Source organism: Bemisia tabaci, chromosome 3, assembly GCF_918797505.1.
Source record: "Bemisia tabaci chromosome 3, PGI_BMITA_v3".
Taxonomy (NCBI): Eukaryota; Metazoa; Arthropoda; class Insecta; order Hemiptera; family Aleyrodidae; genus Bemisia; species Bemisia tabaci.
In genome coordinates, this window is record NC_092795.1 from 52,494,267 (window position 1) to 52,510,310 (window position 16,044).

A 16,044-nucleotide genomic window follows, 5' to 3' on the forward strand; every position below is an offset into this window, starting at 1 on the left:
GATTGAGGTCGTAGATGAAAACAATCATTACTAGAATCAAAACACGCAGCAGCTGCTCATTAAGTAGATCCGCTTGATAACTGCAGTTTGCTTATACGCTCGCGGGGACTTCTGTATAAAAAAAGTCTCTCACGAATATAGTGTGGTATTGTGACGAGACTTTAAATCGTGTAGGCCGGTGAATACATTGAACAGTCCTGAGTAATTTCATCATTTTGTAAAATGCGGAACTTGTCAGCTAATGTAGTGAACACGAGGAGACAATCATGCAGACGATTATGATCTACTACAAATGAAAAAGAATTGCATCAGAAAATGTCAATATAGCTTGGTGGTTCAAAAAACAATACGTCTACACAAATATAAAACATCTAACAAATACCGTGGGTGAAAGTCACCGGTTGGTCAGTGAAAATGAGTTGCCGGAACAAATCAGTCGTGCTTACGGATGAATTTGCTTTGCTAGTATTAAATTTATTGTTGAGAATTTGCCTTCATCTCACTGTGTGCCTGCAATTTCCCCAGATTTGGGGACTCGAAGATTATGACTATCTTGAAACTTTCAAAGATCGCAGCAGGGATCACATTGATAGGCCCGACTCAGATGAAGATGACTACCCTTGGTCTTGGATCGACTGGACCGACATCAACTCAGAATTCCATACTAAAGAGGGTGCGGTGGCGTTTGCGGACGTGGCGTTTGCGGATTCTAAGAATCGGGTGGCGTTTGCGGATTCTCATATTTTGACGGTGGCGATTGCGGACATGCGGAACAGGGCCGGTGGACTTTGCGGACCGGAGAATTTCGGCGGTGGCGATTGCGGACGGAGGGGTAGGCACCTACATATGCTGCCCCCCCCCCCACCCCTGCGCTGTATATTAAAGAGAAAAATTACCGGAGAGGCTCTGGATTCCTTGCCGTGGATGTAGAATGAAAACAATATTAGTATTAAACATTAGTATTATATTAGTATAAAAACATATGAGCTGTGAACATACAGTAAATTTTTAAAAACAGGCATATCAGAAATCAAGAAACTGAAAAATCGTCAGTTTCAGTTCATTTTTAGGATGAAAAACATGTTGTAAATTCTAGTCCAAAATTACTGAAAGTCAAAAAATTACAAAAGTGTTATCATTTTCGTTGTAATTTTTTGACTTTCAGTAATTTTGGACTAGAATTTACAACATGTTTTTCATCCTAAAAATGAACTGAAACTGACGATTTTTCAGTTTCTTGATTTCTGATATGCCTGTTTTTAAAAATTTACTGTATGTTCACAGCTCATATGTTTTTATACTAATATAATACTAATGTTTAATACTAATATTGTTTTCATTCTACATCCACGGCAAGGAATCCAGAGCCTCTCCGGTAATTTTTCTCTTTAATATACAGCGCAGGGGTGGGGGGGGGGCAGCATATGTAGGTGCCTACCCCTCCGTCCGCAATCGCCACCGCCGAAATTCTCCGGTCCGCAAAGTCCACCGGCCCTGTTCCGCATGTCCGCAATCGCCACCGTCAAAATATGAGAATCCGCAAACGCCACCCGATTCTTAGAATCCGCAAACGCCACGTCCGCAAACGCCACCGCACCACTAAAGAGATAATTCCTGATGTCGTCAGTAAAGCCCCCGAGTGGCCTGTCAAGGTAAGCAAACTTCTCGGTTCACGCTAAAACCTGAACTATATCTTCTGAAAAGGAGTATTAACAATATGTGGGTAATTAGTTGGCATATGCAGATTGGTACTTTACATGAGCCCAATATAAGGTTCCTTATTTTCAACTGAAATTAATATTAATCGATGGGGGAGGGGAGTGTGCATGCGAAATCAAACTTATCAGGCTAAATCCTTTAATTCAAGGAGTAATGAATATGTGTCTAAAAAAGATGCATTTATTACTGCTCAGTGAAAAATACATGAGAAAGAAGTGGTAGGTTTGTTGAAGTTCGTTAATTTGCCTTCAGCATCGTTCAGTGTGGCTAAATCTAAGATGCAATGATGCAATTTATAGGTACTCACATCGGACACCGTTTGAATGAACCGTAACCCATTGGCATACATACACATTGGTAGTGAAACTACCAGACCACATAACTCAGTTTAATACGTTGCGAACGTCCTGCCATACTTCATTTTTGAAATTCAGAACCACTTAACAAAAAGTCTCGAAATTTTCCGTCTTTTGGTTCTCTCTGCGAATAAATTCTATGAAAACTTGAAATGGTATCAATTCGTTCTCCTTCAAAAAAATATAATGGAAGTAAAATATGTTTACGAGGTGCGTGCATAGAGAAAACGAAATGCGTGGTCTGGTAGTTTCACCGGCGATATTCATCTAGAGGCAGCAGATTAGAGGACAATAATTTTGATAAAGGTCTTGAGGTTCCAAAAACAGGTCAATTTTAAAACGCTTCCTAAAAAGCTGCATAATTTAGAAAAGTTTCACTCAAAAAAGATCAAAAAGGCCTGTCCGAGGGCTAATGAATTGATCATGAAACTAAAGAGAACTGCTTACATCCAATTAACCTCTATCATTCATTTATGAAAATGTCCGTAACAAGGCTTCTGAAGCAACTTCCTAGTCTCTCGAACACCGTGCTAACTTAAATTTGTCTAAACGCAATCTTAGTTAGGTGTAATTTTTTAATCTTTTCCGAAGGTCCACTACTCTTTTGCTCCCGTTGATTTTGGGAATAAATATGTTCCCCTTGAATTCAAGTGGAAGCCTCGTCGTGTTATATGGAAAGCAGAAGAAGGATGTTTCTACACTCTCATTGTCACAGGTACACATTTTAATAGTCCCACAAAAAATCCATTCATTTTACATGCGTCAAGGGATGGACAAAAATAAAGAATAATTTATTTTAAAGGATTCATAATAGTATTTGCATAACTGATCCAAATGATGGCGAGCCTTGTTGGTGCTAAAAATTATGAAAATCGTAGCGTAAATAGTTTCTCTTTAACTGAAACAAGAAATCCAAATGATTGCCTACGTGGCGAGTAAATTTTCATGCATACGTGAGCCTAGCTTTAACGCTACACTGAATAATCGTCATGCTATGATCATGCGTATGATTAAAAACAAAAACAAGCAGAAAAAATCCAACATGAATATGTTGGAAAAGCGTGCCAAATAACTAAAATGTTGGACACATACCTACTATTTTCACGTCTTTGTTATTTGCATCAATTGGTACTTTTTGCTAAATTTGGGAGAAAATATTGATTCATGAACGTTGAATGTAAATTGATTTTAAAGATTCCGTCCAATTATCTTGATTTTAAGCTGATTTGCGGCATTTCGCACGACCGTGATTTGGGCGAACTGCTGTGCATCGAAATCGCGTTGAGTTAATCTCTTTGGATTTCGAACTGTAACTTCTCTCCTATTCGGCCGATTTTTACAAATGAGGTCTCTTTTTATTTGTACTTTAACGGAAAGTAAGGAAAAACTCGCTAAATAGACGGAAAACAATTTTTGTGAAAATTTGGTGGATCCTGGCGTCACGGTGAATGGTTAATCGGGCGTGGAAGATAATAGGTTCGACGAGGCGACCCTCTCCTCGCCGTCTTTTATTGCCTTGCTCGAAACCTGACACCCAAAGCTTTATCGGGAGATAACTGCAGTGGTTTGAGTGGATTTCTGCAGGGGCCACGGTTAGTACGTGGTATAAAGAGTCACGAGGCTCATCACAGATTGCACTTGCAGTGCAAGACGCTCATTGGCTAAACAGTTTTGGCAGGAAAGAAGGTTCTAGAGTTGAGTCCTCCGAGCGTAAGAAAGCTTCTATGAGGTTTTTGTCAAATGAAATAATACGGTTTTGACAGGAAAATGTTCTCAAGGGTTCCCAATTAGCAGTTCATTCGGTTTTTTGGTAAGAGACCATCAGGGCTTGACAGTATAATGGTTCAAAGACAAGAAAACGGGTCCGAGGAAAAAAATATTTGGACGGCCCGTTGAATAGCAATGGTTGATCGGTGTGCTGTACTATGGTACATCCGAGTGATTTCAAAAAGCGAGCCCTACTGGCACGCTTAAAAAGAGTTTGTGTTCAGTGGCAAGAATAGCACATACTTTTCATTATTATATTAGCCTGGGACCGCTGAAACAGTTTAAAAATATGACTAATTGTGTCTCAATTCGTCCATTTTTGTCTCATTGTGTGTCAAGGATTTCCTTGTCGCACATATATTTAAATGTAGGCACTTCAGTTTATCTCGTCACCTTATCGATACGCAACGGATCAAGAAAACGTTACAGGTATATAGTGCAGCTTTGATGACCAAACAACGTAGAATAAACGACCGAGAAGTCGAACTTTGCTTGCTCATCCAGTTTTAGAATTTTCGCGTTGTTATCTCCAATTTGGTTAAATTTTAGAATAGTTTTAAACATATTTCGTATTCGCTCAACTTAAAGGAAATTTTACTAGCAGAGGAGTTTCAGCGAAGCTTGAGATTTAAGAGACATATTCGATATGTATTTCAATTTTTAATCATTTTCTTATTCACACATACTTCTTCACAATATAAAGAGAAAATGATGATATATTTCTTTCTCCGGATGTTGCCAAGATAGTGGTACACATATTTTGCATACATACATAAAAGCAGCTTTCACTGCTTCAGGAAAATGGCACTGCCTCATTTCTTCCAAAACCCTTTGTTGCCACCATTTCAATGAGTGTCCCCCTCGTCTCCTCCCAGGAAGAACCAGCAATTAAGCACTCTCTTCGGCAGTATTTCGTCCGTCATCCTATTGACATAACCATACCAGACAAGTTGTCTGGTCATGACGTCGAATTCGATGTCATTTTTGACGCCCATGATGTGACACACTCTTTCATTGCGGACCTGATCTCCTCCAGAAAATCCTGCCAACCTCCGCCAGAAATCAATCTCCGTTGCTCTTACCATATCCTATGTTCGTTGCTTTAGCTGTCAAACTTCACATCCATAAGTAAGAATACTTTTGACTACAATGGTGTCAATTCTCCTATGAGGAGTATACATATCTCATCCGTCTGCGTAATATGCAAAAAAAACATCAACTTCGTGTTGCAGAGAGGGCGATCGGAAGAATATATAGAATTATCTGTTAGTATTATAAACACACATTCTATCCAAGTATTTTTTTTCCTCTTCTTCATTTCAGGACCGGATTGTCCCTCACAACCGCAACCTACAAAACGAGAGTGGCAGCATTGGCTGGTAGTAAACATTCCAGGTGGAGATTGGCAGAATGGAGAGACTCTTACAGAATATGCTGGCGTCTCGATGCTTTATAAGCAAGGTAAAAAATGCTTCAAAATTTACAGAAAAAAATATAGAATTACATTAAAAATTTGAAAAATACAACAAGTTGAAAATTATTTGAAAAATCTTGCATCAATAGTGAATATGTAATGAGGGCAACGTGCTTTATTTCTCAACATTTGACTCAAGCAGATGTATGTGTTCAATAAAGCCTTTCTTTAAAATCGATTGAAGAAGGCACACAATTTTAATACATTCTATTGTAGAATCTATGCCCTAGGGAGCTGCATTTATCATGTGCTCTTTCTTTTCAGGCGAGCACAGAATTGTGTACCTCGTTTACAAACAACCGGAAAATAAGACAATGCATTTTGATGAAGAGCGGTTGACAGATAGTTCGTAAGAATAAATTTTTGCTCATTTTGTTGTGAATTAAAAAAAATCACCATTCCACACTAACGCAAAATCGTGTCATAAAGTGCATACGTACATGAGAAGACATGCATCATTAGTTTGAAAGACGGATTGAACTAAGGGTTGTATGCATAGACCCCCTAAAATGTGGCGCTTTAAAATTTAATGAAGTTTATACCAGTGATAGAGGTTCACCTCCAGCCTCCAAAGCCGGCGTTGGTTTTGTTCCCATCCCCCCAAGTGCGACGGTTCTTTTTTTTAAAGTCGAAACACATTAACGTTTATAACTTTTGAAGGATTAGGATATTAATATTCGGTTTTTTGAGCAGATTGGGCATAAGAAAGCTATAATTTTATGGGTGGTTTCATGCTCTATCCGCTCGAACAAACCGTATTTTGATAACTTACACTTTTTAAAAGTTGTGGACGTAAACGTGTTTGACCTTTAAAAAATAGCAATGTTTCACTCATGTGGAGGGGTGGGGGGGGGGGGAGAGAGAGTCAAGCCTGGATTTAGAGGCCGGAGGTGACCTCTATCACTGGTACAAATTTCATTAATTTTGAAGCGAGACATTTTAGAGTGTCACTGCGTTCAGTCCTTTCACGATTACAATCCGATTTTTAAGAAAAGTAAGGATTGAAAGTCTTAGGTACATGCTACTATAACTGGTGCTAAGCCTACTTGGGTGAAATGAGATATGTTACATAAGTGGGTACTCAATAATCAAAGGAGTCTTTTCTTGCAGCATCATTTTTCAATTAATTGGCCAGGTAGGATTCAAGTGAAGCCAAGTCATATCAGGCTGGCGAGAGTGTTCTAATTTTAAAATTCAGCATATTTTACAAATTCGCACTTTTGTCCGAAAATGAAATTCTTAAAATTTAACGGTCATGCACACGGTTATCAAAGTATATCTAACCTTTCCGTTATGATGAGTTAAAAAATTTGGATATCAATTGGGATTTCCCCGAGAAATTATACTTTATAGAGCTCAACGATTACCGGCGGGTCAGAATCCACATCTAACCAATTATTTTCCAATTTTAGATTGCAACTTGATGTGTCGTATACAACTACTGATTGGTGCATTTTTCCCAGAGATTGCAAGAGACTGAAATCCTGTAGTACAATTTTGAATTCAATACAGACTGATCCCTGGGAAGTTAACGTTTGAACCTTAAAAAACAATTTCCCAGCACAAGTTTGTTAATAGTACTTCGATTTGATATATCTTAATAAGAAATAATTAATACTGATTGCTATTGTATTTACTTTTTTATTCATTTTTAGGTCATGCAACCTGAAACGCAGCAAATTCAAGACAATGAGATTCGTCAAAAAATACAATTTAGGTGATCCGGTAGCTGGGAACTTTTGTTGGCTGAGACTGGAGAAGAGATCATCTCCGTACTTTATCTACGACGATACAGATGACTTCTGTAGGAAAATTAAACAAATTAATTTTTCAGAATTCCTCGCACAGTCGTCTAAGCTGTCCACAAGAAAGAGAGAGGTCAAGCTGACTACATTGAAAATGAAGATCACTAATAAACCTGGCGTACTTAAAAATACATCCAAACCATTGTAAAAATAGTGCTTTTAACAACGCAATTGTAATTTTTCATGGATAAAATGATAATTCGTTGTAATTATCTCAATACATATCAAAACATGCTCAGCTTTACCTCAAATTAATCTGAAATTAGTTGCAACAAAAAGTCAGGATTTCTATGAAAAAGGAGCTTCATCGTATAATGAACAGCACAATAAGTCTTTTAGATATTTGAAGATTCACTATAGTTTAATGCATAATTTTTATTCAAAAGTAACGGGTCATTAAATATGTATTATTATTGGTGTTATCACTTTTATGTCCGATTTTTCATTTGTTCTTGATAAATCTTGATAAATGCGTTTATCCTTAAACAGTAAAGTTGATAAGTGCACACGCGTTTTATTAGAAGTTCAGAAAAGTTGAACTGATTGAAAATGATAAAATCTCGAATTTTTCCTTCATTCACACATAACGTAAAAGTTGCTCCCACGACGCACTCTAGCGCACGGCGACACACAAACGCCATATGAGGAGTTTGGAGTACAAGGCGGATAAGTGCAGTTTGTTAAAATATTCTGACATTGCTGATTTAAAGTAAAACTAGTCTTTGTGAATATTCTGTGGAAAATTCGCTCAAAAATTCCAATTTTTTAGAATCAAAAAGTCAGTTTGAACTTCCTTTCCGCAATAAGGATCCGTATGAGTTCGAAACTTCAAACAAGTGTTTCTTGAAATAGCAAAAACTGCACTTATGCGTCTTGTCCTCCGAGCCTTTCATACATGCCTATTTTCTCAAGGGTTATAGCGGGCAACTAACGCATCAACATCTCTTCGACAACGCTCTGCCGCCATTCCTTCATGGGACGTCCCCGTCGCACCTTTTCGCAGGTGGTACCTGATCCAAAACTTGCTTGGGCAACCTCTCCACCTACATTCTATGCCAGTTCCATGCGCATGTTCATACCACACTAACTGCCTGCACATGACGTATAGCGCGATATTATTTTTAATCTTCCTCGCCTGAAGAATTTTTTTCATTTCTAGGACACGATCCTGTCTGAAGATGCCGGCAGATCGCCGCCAAAAATCCATTTTAGTCATGCCATTTCTTCTTTTATATTTTTAGCATTGCCATGTAATGTTCTAATAACCGTTTTGCCGAAACATTTTGCCTTGCCATCTTTCGTTTTGATAAAGTCGGTTAATTTTATACGGGCCGATTTGAATTTTTTTATTCATTTTGACAACCATGTCTGAGCCTAAGCTCTTAAACTAAGGCTCCGTGACAACTCCTCACAATTATTTTCCGTAAGAAATTGTTCATACGACGGGAAGTTTCGAGAGCAACTGGTAAAGTTAAAGTCATGCAGCAAAAATGCAAATGACGTCATTAATTTATGATAATATCCCATTTTACCAATGTTCAGCGGATAGCATATTCGTATCTCTTTATTTTGTAAGCTCTTGTCGTTACACAAAATTCTCACCATTTTAAATGTTGAAGGGTGATCATACAACGTGATTTTTTGAGTCATACCTTCTTAAATGACCCGTCGAGTACTTTTTATTACCACGCACCGTTAAAAAAATGCCCAAAGTTTTACTCCCCCCTCCACTTAATGGACCTTCGACAGGAACAAAAATTCACAATAATATTAGCTTTCAGTTGATTCAAGACTGCCTGCCACTGTAACTGCTTTGGTAATGCGTGATCAACAAAGCATTTGCGTGGGTGGATGGGCAACAGATCAAAGGCTGCGTGGATTATAAGGACTTGGGTTTGCGGTTGACTTGGAAAGGAAAGACAGATCAAGCTGTCAAAGGTAAGGAACACCCTGGGGAGCTGAGGATGATGTTTAATGGAATCCCTTGGGATCAACAAATCCTCAAAGAAAAGTAGAAGAGAATTTACATCGTTATAGTCAAAAGTATTCTTATTTATGGATGTGAAGTTTGCCAGCAGAAAATGCGGACGCAGAGTATTATAAGAGTGAGTTTGGGTTGGTAGCCGAAAGCTAGAAATAATGCATTATTTTGCATATTATTATACTGCATTAATGCATCGCATTATTTCTAGCACTCGGCTACCAACCCAAACTCATATATATTAAGTGCTACTACCTCCACACATTGCATTACAATGTTCACTGATTTTGATATTATAAGAGCAATGGAGATGGTTTTTTTGGAGGATAAGTCGGCAGGACTTTCTAGAGGAGATCAGGTTCGTATTGCGGAATAGTCGGTTAGATCCTGGAGGTCGAAACTAACATCGTATTTGGCATCATGACCATACAACTAGTCTGGTATTCACATGATATCAGGGTGACAGAGGAGGGACTGCCGCTTAAGATGCTTACATGAGTTCCTTTGGGTAGGAGACGAAAGGAAAGCTTAGTAGAAAAGTGGTGACAGAAGGTTTTGCAAAAAATGAGGGAGTGCCAACTATCCCTACTTGGGGGGCTTTGCAAGGATATCGTATTTAGCGGTTAGGTGTCAGAGGCGGCAGAGAAGGCTATGAAAGCGGATTTCATGTGGGTATGTATAACTAACAAACAACTTGCCATGCAAAAAAAAAATGGTTTTTCAGGAGAGCAATAAAACGTTTTAGCTTCTCATCTTTGTATATCTTTGACATTAAATATTGACAATCGTAGTGTGTAATTTCTAAGGAAATGAACGATAAAATGTTTTTCAACCATATATTTGCATGTCGAACTCTCTGGGATCCTCTGTGGTCGAAGTTGTTGATTTAGACAAATTCTGCGCCGTTTTCTGCGTCCAGTGGGCCATGAAAAAATTTGCTGCAATTGGTCCCGTCAGGTTATACTTTTTCGCAAAATTATTGGATGAAAACTTGACTCGCAACTTTTCTCTGCGCCTAAATGTCAACAATAAAATGTAAGCTGTTTTACAAATATTGGCATGACAAGATATGAACCGACTGCAATAAATAAGATATCAGCGGAAGTGATAAGTATGTGAAAGTATCGGATGGCAAATTGCAAATCAAAGACTAGGCCAATATCTCAAAGTACACATGATTCCTAATTAGTGTGAGCATTCTAAAAGGATACTCAGAAATAATCTCAAAGATACTCAAGAATACTCAGGATACACTCGACATACATATTACATACACCGACCGCTGACAGGACCGTTACCACGGTTAGATACATACAGGGTGTACCAAAAGTCCGTCCCACCCCTGCTAACTTTTGAACGAATTGAGCTAGGGTAATGAAACTTTGGGAATGTTCCTATCTCAAAGGGGACCATCTTTTGGGGGGGTCAAAATTTTGGTTCCCCCTCAGGGGGGGCGCGGGGGGCCCCCAACTTTTTTTTTTCAAATGGCAACCCCTATCTTGTGATACCTCATTCGAAAGAGCATAAAAAACTAAGAATTTTGGCGCAAACCGCAGATCAATATCTTAATTTTTGACCGAGTTATGATAGGTCAAAGGTCAAATTTGACCTATTTTCAAAAAATCATAACTCCGGTTCAAATTATCGTAGAGAAAATAATAAAACGGGAAAATTTACCAAATTGTGTCCGCTTTTAAGTAAAAATTGCAGAAATCACTTCGCTGTAATTTTAAGGGGGGGCTCGGACCCCCAAATACGTCAATTCAAAGGTCATTCAATTTTCCCGTAAAAAAAGGCAATTTCCCCTAGATTTGCCTCCACATTATCTCGGTAAGGTCAAAATTAGTTCAACATTACGTTGGCAAGTCCCCAAATTTCGGGAAAAGTTTAAAAAAAAACGAAATTTAAGGTGATTAAATTTGACCGTTTAAATTTCGTTTTTTTTTTAACTTTTCCCGAAATTTGGGGACTTGCCAACGTAATGTTGAACTAATTTTGACCTTACCGAGATAATGTGGAGGCAAATCTAGGGGAAATTGCCTTTTTTTACGGGAAAATTGAATGACCTTTGAATTGACGTATTTGGGGGTCCGAGCCCCCCCTTAAAATTACAGCGAAGTGATTTCTGCAATTTTTACTTAAAAGCGGACACAATTTGGTAAATTTTCCCGTTTTATTTTTTTCTCTACGATAATTTGAACCGGAGTTATGATTTTTTGAAAATAGGTCAAATTTGACCTTTGACCTATCATAACTCGGTCAAAAATTAAGATATTGATCTGCGGTTTGCGCCAAAATTCTTAGTTTTTTATGCTCTTTCGAATGAGGTATCACAAGATAGGGGTTGCCATTTGAAAAAAAAAAGTTGGGGGCCCCCCGCGCCCCCCCTGAGGGGGGACCAAAATTTTGACCCCCCCAAAAGATGGTCCCCTTTGAGATAGGAACATTCCCAAAGTTTCATTACCCTAGCTCAATTCGTTCAAAAGTTAGCAGGGGTGGGACGGACTTTTGGTACACCCTGTATTTAGTGTGAAACACGTATGGGAAAGTGAACGCCCCGAGCGTCAAGACTTGCGGCGACCGCACCGTTAGGTGCAATGCGTGAAATATGCTTGCACTCTTGTAGGCGCTATGCGTCTCGCGCCGACCAGCGCAGCGACCGCACTGTGTTTGGCGCAATGCGTGAAGTATTCTTGTACTCTTGTAGGCGCTATGCGTCTCGCGCCGACCAGCGCAGCGACCGCACTGTGTTTGGCGCAATGCGTGAAGTATTCTTGCACTCATGTAGGCGCTAAGCGTCTCGCGCCGACCATAGCGCAGCGACCGCACTGTGTTTGGCGCAATGCGTGAAGTATACAGGACCATACAGGACCGTTGAGGTCTTTTGAGAACAAGCTTATTGTATCGTAGCCCCAATGCATTGCATTTCATTAAGTGCAGCGTACTCCGGATGTTACTTTGATTATTGTCTTATTGCATTATTTTGATATAAAACAGCATTGTATATATATTCGTTACGAGCTAACTCACACTGAGATCTTTTAAATGAAGTACCTGTAGTAAAAGACCCCTACGTTTGTATTATTATCATAATATGTTTCAGGAAGAAGAATAATCTAATGCATTAAATCAGATTTAAAAAAAAAAAAATAATAAAAAATAAAAAAAATATTTATCATCCACATTGCGTCGTCAGCTTCGTTGAGAGAAATGTTCTCATTCCATTTTAATCGTGATTCTTATTGTATGTTTCGAAACCTTGCATCCTTTTGAGATGGGGAAAAATGCCTTGAAAGCAATTCTAATATTAAGGAGAATGAAATATCAAAAATAAAAAATCATCTTACTCAAATGGCCACTCCTCCTCCTCATACCTGACAAAGTCTGTGCCACTTGTGCCAGGTTGTTGATAGACTAAGAAGACCATCCTATGAGTACCTATTAAAAGAAATGAGCATCACGTTTACATTTAAAAACGAAAAATGTCGATGTCAATCTTCAGATTCCAATATCAAACCAAAATGACCAAAAATTTTCGTAAATAAGCGTTCTTCCGCAAAAATGAGTAGATTTATGCAAAAGTAAGCCCATTACATGCTTTACCAACGACTTGGGTCTTGGTATTTGTAATAATATAACTCTGGATAATTTGAATTCATAAAGTGGCTGCCCTTTTGGGCCCTGAGAGCTCTATCATCTAACCTCAAAACTGCCGACATGTCCGTACTCTCCCTATATATTTGTACTCTAGATTGAAGCATACTTTTTGGTATTCGACACTCAACTTTGGAGTCTCAAATTACTGCCTGTTTAAAACCTGTGTCGTGGCGGAATCTCGTGAAAAATCAATAACTTTCACAGTAAACATGTATGTAATTAAATCTCAATCTTCATTTGAACCTTAAGGAATTTCTGTACGAAATTATTCAAGATAAGATAGGTATAGAAAAAATAAAAATAACTTGGATTTTTTTTTGGTTCCCCGAAACGGTTTTAAAATTTCGAAGGAATCACCGGATTTGTAGAAACATCTCGTGTAACGACAGTCCCACACAAGAAAAATTTCGAAAAATATGGGAGAGATTAGTGAAACTAGGAGAAATTATTAGATGACACATCTTACGTGTCGTTTTGCTAGTCTGCCACGAAACAAACGGGAATTAGGAAGTGCCGTTTTGGGTCTTGCTGTTCAAGTTTAATCGAAAAAATGAAGGCAGGGAATTTTTCAGTCACTTTTTTTGTCATTTCAGGAATTGTAGGCAATACTGCCCGGATGAGAAGCAACATGGCAAGTAGTTAGTTAGTTTGATGGACTTTCACCTCTTCTCTACGCACTGCATAAACATTTCACAAGTATATTATAGATGTTTATATGAGTAGAGGATAGCTGCCATTATTCCGGGCGGACACGATTTAGACTGAAGGTGGCTACATCCACCCATAAAGACTATTCACGTTCTGTCAGAGACAAAAATTGCCGACGTGCAACACTCAAATGTAGGTCGTATGCTCTTAAAATTACCTTGAAACGGAGTATTTTCTTGATTTATCAACTTGTTTGGAGAAAGTCTCATAAATTCTATATTAAAACTAGCCTTAACAAATAAGAAGCTCCAATTTTTTTAAGTCTGATCTCAGGGAACCTAGGAGCAACCATGAACTGCACATTGCAAATTGTTTGGGAAACTAACCACGCATGTGCTCTGGTATAGGCCCTATATAGTCAAAAAGGGTTTCACCATGATGACAATTATCTCCAGAAATATTCTCGACCAACCAGTGCAAGTACTCTCGTTCAGAGGGATTTTCTCTTGTCGGAACATCTGGGTCTGCTCAGGAAAAAAATTATTTTAATTTTCTCACAGAATATTTTCAACTATCATAAGGTAGAGTGTCAAATTAAAATACTGATATAAAATAAAACGTTGTTGAACATTTCATGCAATTTAACTATGCAAAAACAGATATTCTGCATCATTTGGAGGTATTTTGATGCAGGTTTCATGAAAACATACCATGGAGGTTTAAATATAAAATTCATACTCAAATGTGTGACATGTTATCATGAGGTATCATTAATAATTTTAAAATAATTCGCATTGAAAATTATAAAAAGTAGGTATCTTATCAGTATCAACACTCAGTGCATTCACAATGAAATTCGCATTCCGTCCGAAATCAACGAATCTAGGTGAATTTAATAATTTTACTCTACAAATATGAACAACAATAATTAAGTAATTCTTTGATTGAAGTAAATTACTATACCTATGAATATCAAGACGTATAAAGCTCCTTTTTGAATGGGCCAACGTGATTTAGAAGGAGAGTAAAGAATATCATTCGCATCCATTGACACTCCAAAATCTACAATGGCATTGTCCCATGCTAGCTGTAACTCGTTTAACACGAATTGAAAATAATATGATATTTAAACTTGCCTAACATTCAACCATTGGTAAATACAAGCAACGTATTTACATTTGGTTTTCCTTGTGGTTTTGAGTTAAATAATGAAAATTCTAAAAAATAAGGACTTGTGATAATGTTCCTCGTTCCTTGACAAAAATAAATCATTTTTTGGAGCAATATGAACATTGGCTCTCCTCAATGGGGGTACAGAGTCTTTTCAACTCTTCGTGTCAAACTTCTCATGATATGTATTTAAAAAAATAACCATAAAGGAAAAACCTCACTCAAAATCTGAAAATCTTACGTATTTCATGACGCCGCTTTAATTTAAGTTTCATTTTTTCAGTTCTAAGAGGAAAAAAGTTTGCCTTGGTGTTTAATAAATATTAAAAATAAAAAGAGGGGACGCTGAAGTGTGACCCAATATCGTTAAATAATAAAAAAAAAAGCAATGCTGACCGAAGTCTGAGGGGAGTAAGCCTCTAAAAGTACATGATTAATAGCACTAAGAAGGAAGCAAACATGTTAGAGAGATAAAAAATATATGCGCAAACAAAAGTATGAGGATTATTGAAAAGAGCATAAAATAATTGGATATTAATGGAAAAAATTACAAATTTTTGAGAACAAACTCCGCGATGAAATTATTCTCATTCACAGGTCTAAGTTACCATATTTTGTGTCATCATGAAAATCAAACTTGAATCTCACCTCCACCCTCTCACCCGGGCAGTCCTTAATGGGTATGACATCAGGACAGATGTGTTTTTCCTTCAAAATGGCGATGTTGTATTCTGGACTCCAAAAAAGTGCTGCAGGCAACAGACCTAGCAAGATGGTCATACAGCTTTGACACCGCGAGGGAATCATTCGGATATTCGATCTAGTCTTTTTTGAGTGACGTATTGATCAGCCTACTCAAAAACATCTGCACACAGCCAATACATGAGTCCTTTGGTTTAATTGGACATGATAGGAAAAACTGCCGTGTAAATTTCACTATTTTCTACCGTTACTATTCGGCAGTTAATGCTTCTCGTCAACGAAATTTCTCTGAGACACTGGATTTTGAGAGGTAAATATTTTCGCGACGTATCAATGCTGCGTCAAAACTGAATCCCACCTTGATCCAACGCATGTTCATTCAGATGGAGCAAAATTGCAATCAAAAATACTAAACGCTTCAAAACTGGTAAATGATGTTTTTCACATTCCTCACTGGGCCGTCTGAAAATATTACAGAAATCTTCATAAAGTTTGATACGATTCAAACTATACACGGTTGTTCAAAAAAATACTCATGATATGTGATAAACAGAGAAAAAGGGTTAACCACTCGAAAAACCAAAATACTCATCATCGGACTGCCAGATGAGATGTGTATGATTACTATTTCGGGGCTACTTTTAAAATATATCTGACCACTCAATTCTAGAATTTTAGGATCCTCATTTATAATTTAAGGTTATTTTTAAGAGTTTCATTATTCGGAGTCATTTATTTAGATCTACCTCAGGAATCGATCTCAGA

General features: G+C 37.8%; 3 protein-coding genes across 7 annotated transcripts in view; 1 reads left to right on the top strand and 2 right to left on the bottom strand.

Annotated features, from left to right (window-relative positions):
* LOC140224305 (protein D1-like) overlaps positions 1–16,044 on the bottom strand; it is a 51,032-nt gene that overhangs the window by 20,367 nt on the left and 14,621 nt on the right. The window lies entirely within an intron of this gene.
* On the top strand, positions 126–7,552 carry LOC140224304 (OV-16 antigen-like). Of its 4 annotated transcripts, none has more exons than XM_072298670.1 (6): positions 127–659; positions 1,589–1,652; positions 2,667–2,790; positions 5,166–5,303; positions 5,581–5,661; positions 6,972–7,152. In XM_072298670.1, exons 1-6 carry the CDS (start codon positions 415–417, stop codon positions 6,983–6,985), a joined length of 666 nt encoding a protein of 221 aa, XP_072154771.1. In that variant the 5' UTR covers positions 127–414; the 3' UTR covers positions 6,986–7,152. The 4 variants fall into 4 exon arrangements, with proteins under 4 accessions (XP_072154772.1, XP_072154771.1, XP_072154769.1 ...); XM_072298668.1 differs by having other exon boundaries at positions 132–659; positions 5,581–5,665; positions 6,972–7,552; XM_072298669.1 differs by having other exon boundaries at positions 135–663; positions 1,599–1,652; positions 5,581–5,665; positions 6,972–7,552.
* LOC109036290 (protein D3) lies at positions 9,842–16,043 on the bottom strand. Of its 2 annotated transcripts, XM_019050393.2 has the most exons (6): positions 16,026–16,043; positions 15,226–15,741; positions 14,371–14,494; positions 13,794–13,931; positions 12,450–12,540; positions 9,842–10,117 (listed from the first exon to the last, which is right to left on the bottom strand). In XM_019050393.2, the coding sequence occupies exons 2-6, from the start codon at positions 15,382–15,384 to the stop codon at positions 9,931–9,933; spliced, it is 699 nt and encodes a 232-aa protein (XP_018905938.2). In that variant the 5' UTR covers positions 15,385–15,741; positions 16,026–16,043; the 3' UTR covers positions 9,842–9,930. The 2 variants fall into 2 exon arrangements, with proteins under 2 accessions (XP_018905938.2, XP_072154833.1); XM_072298732.1 differs by lacking the exons at positions 13,794–13,931; positions 16,026–16,043 and having other exon boundaries at positions 15,226–16,004.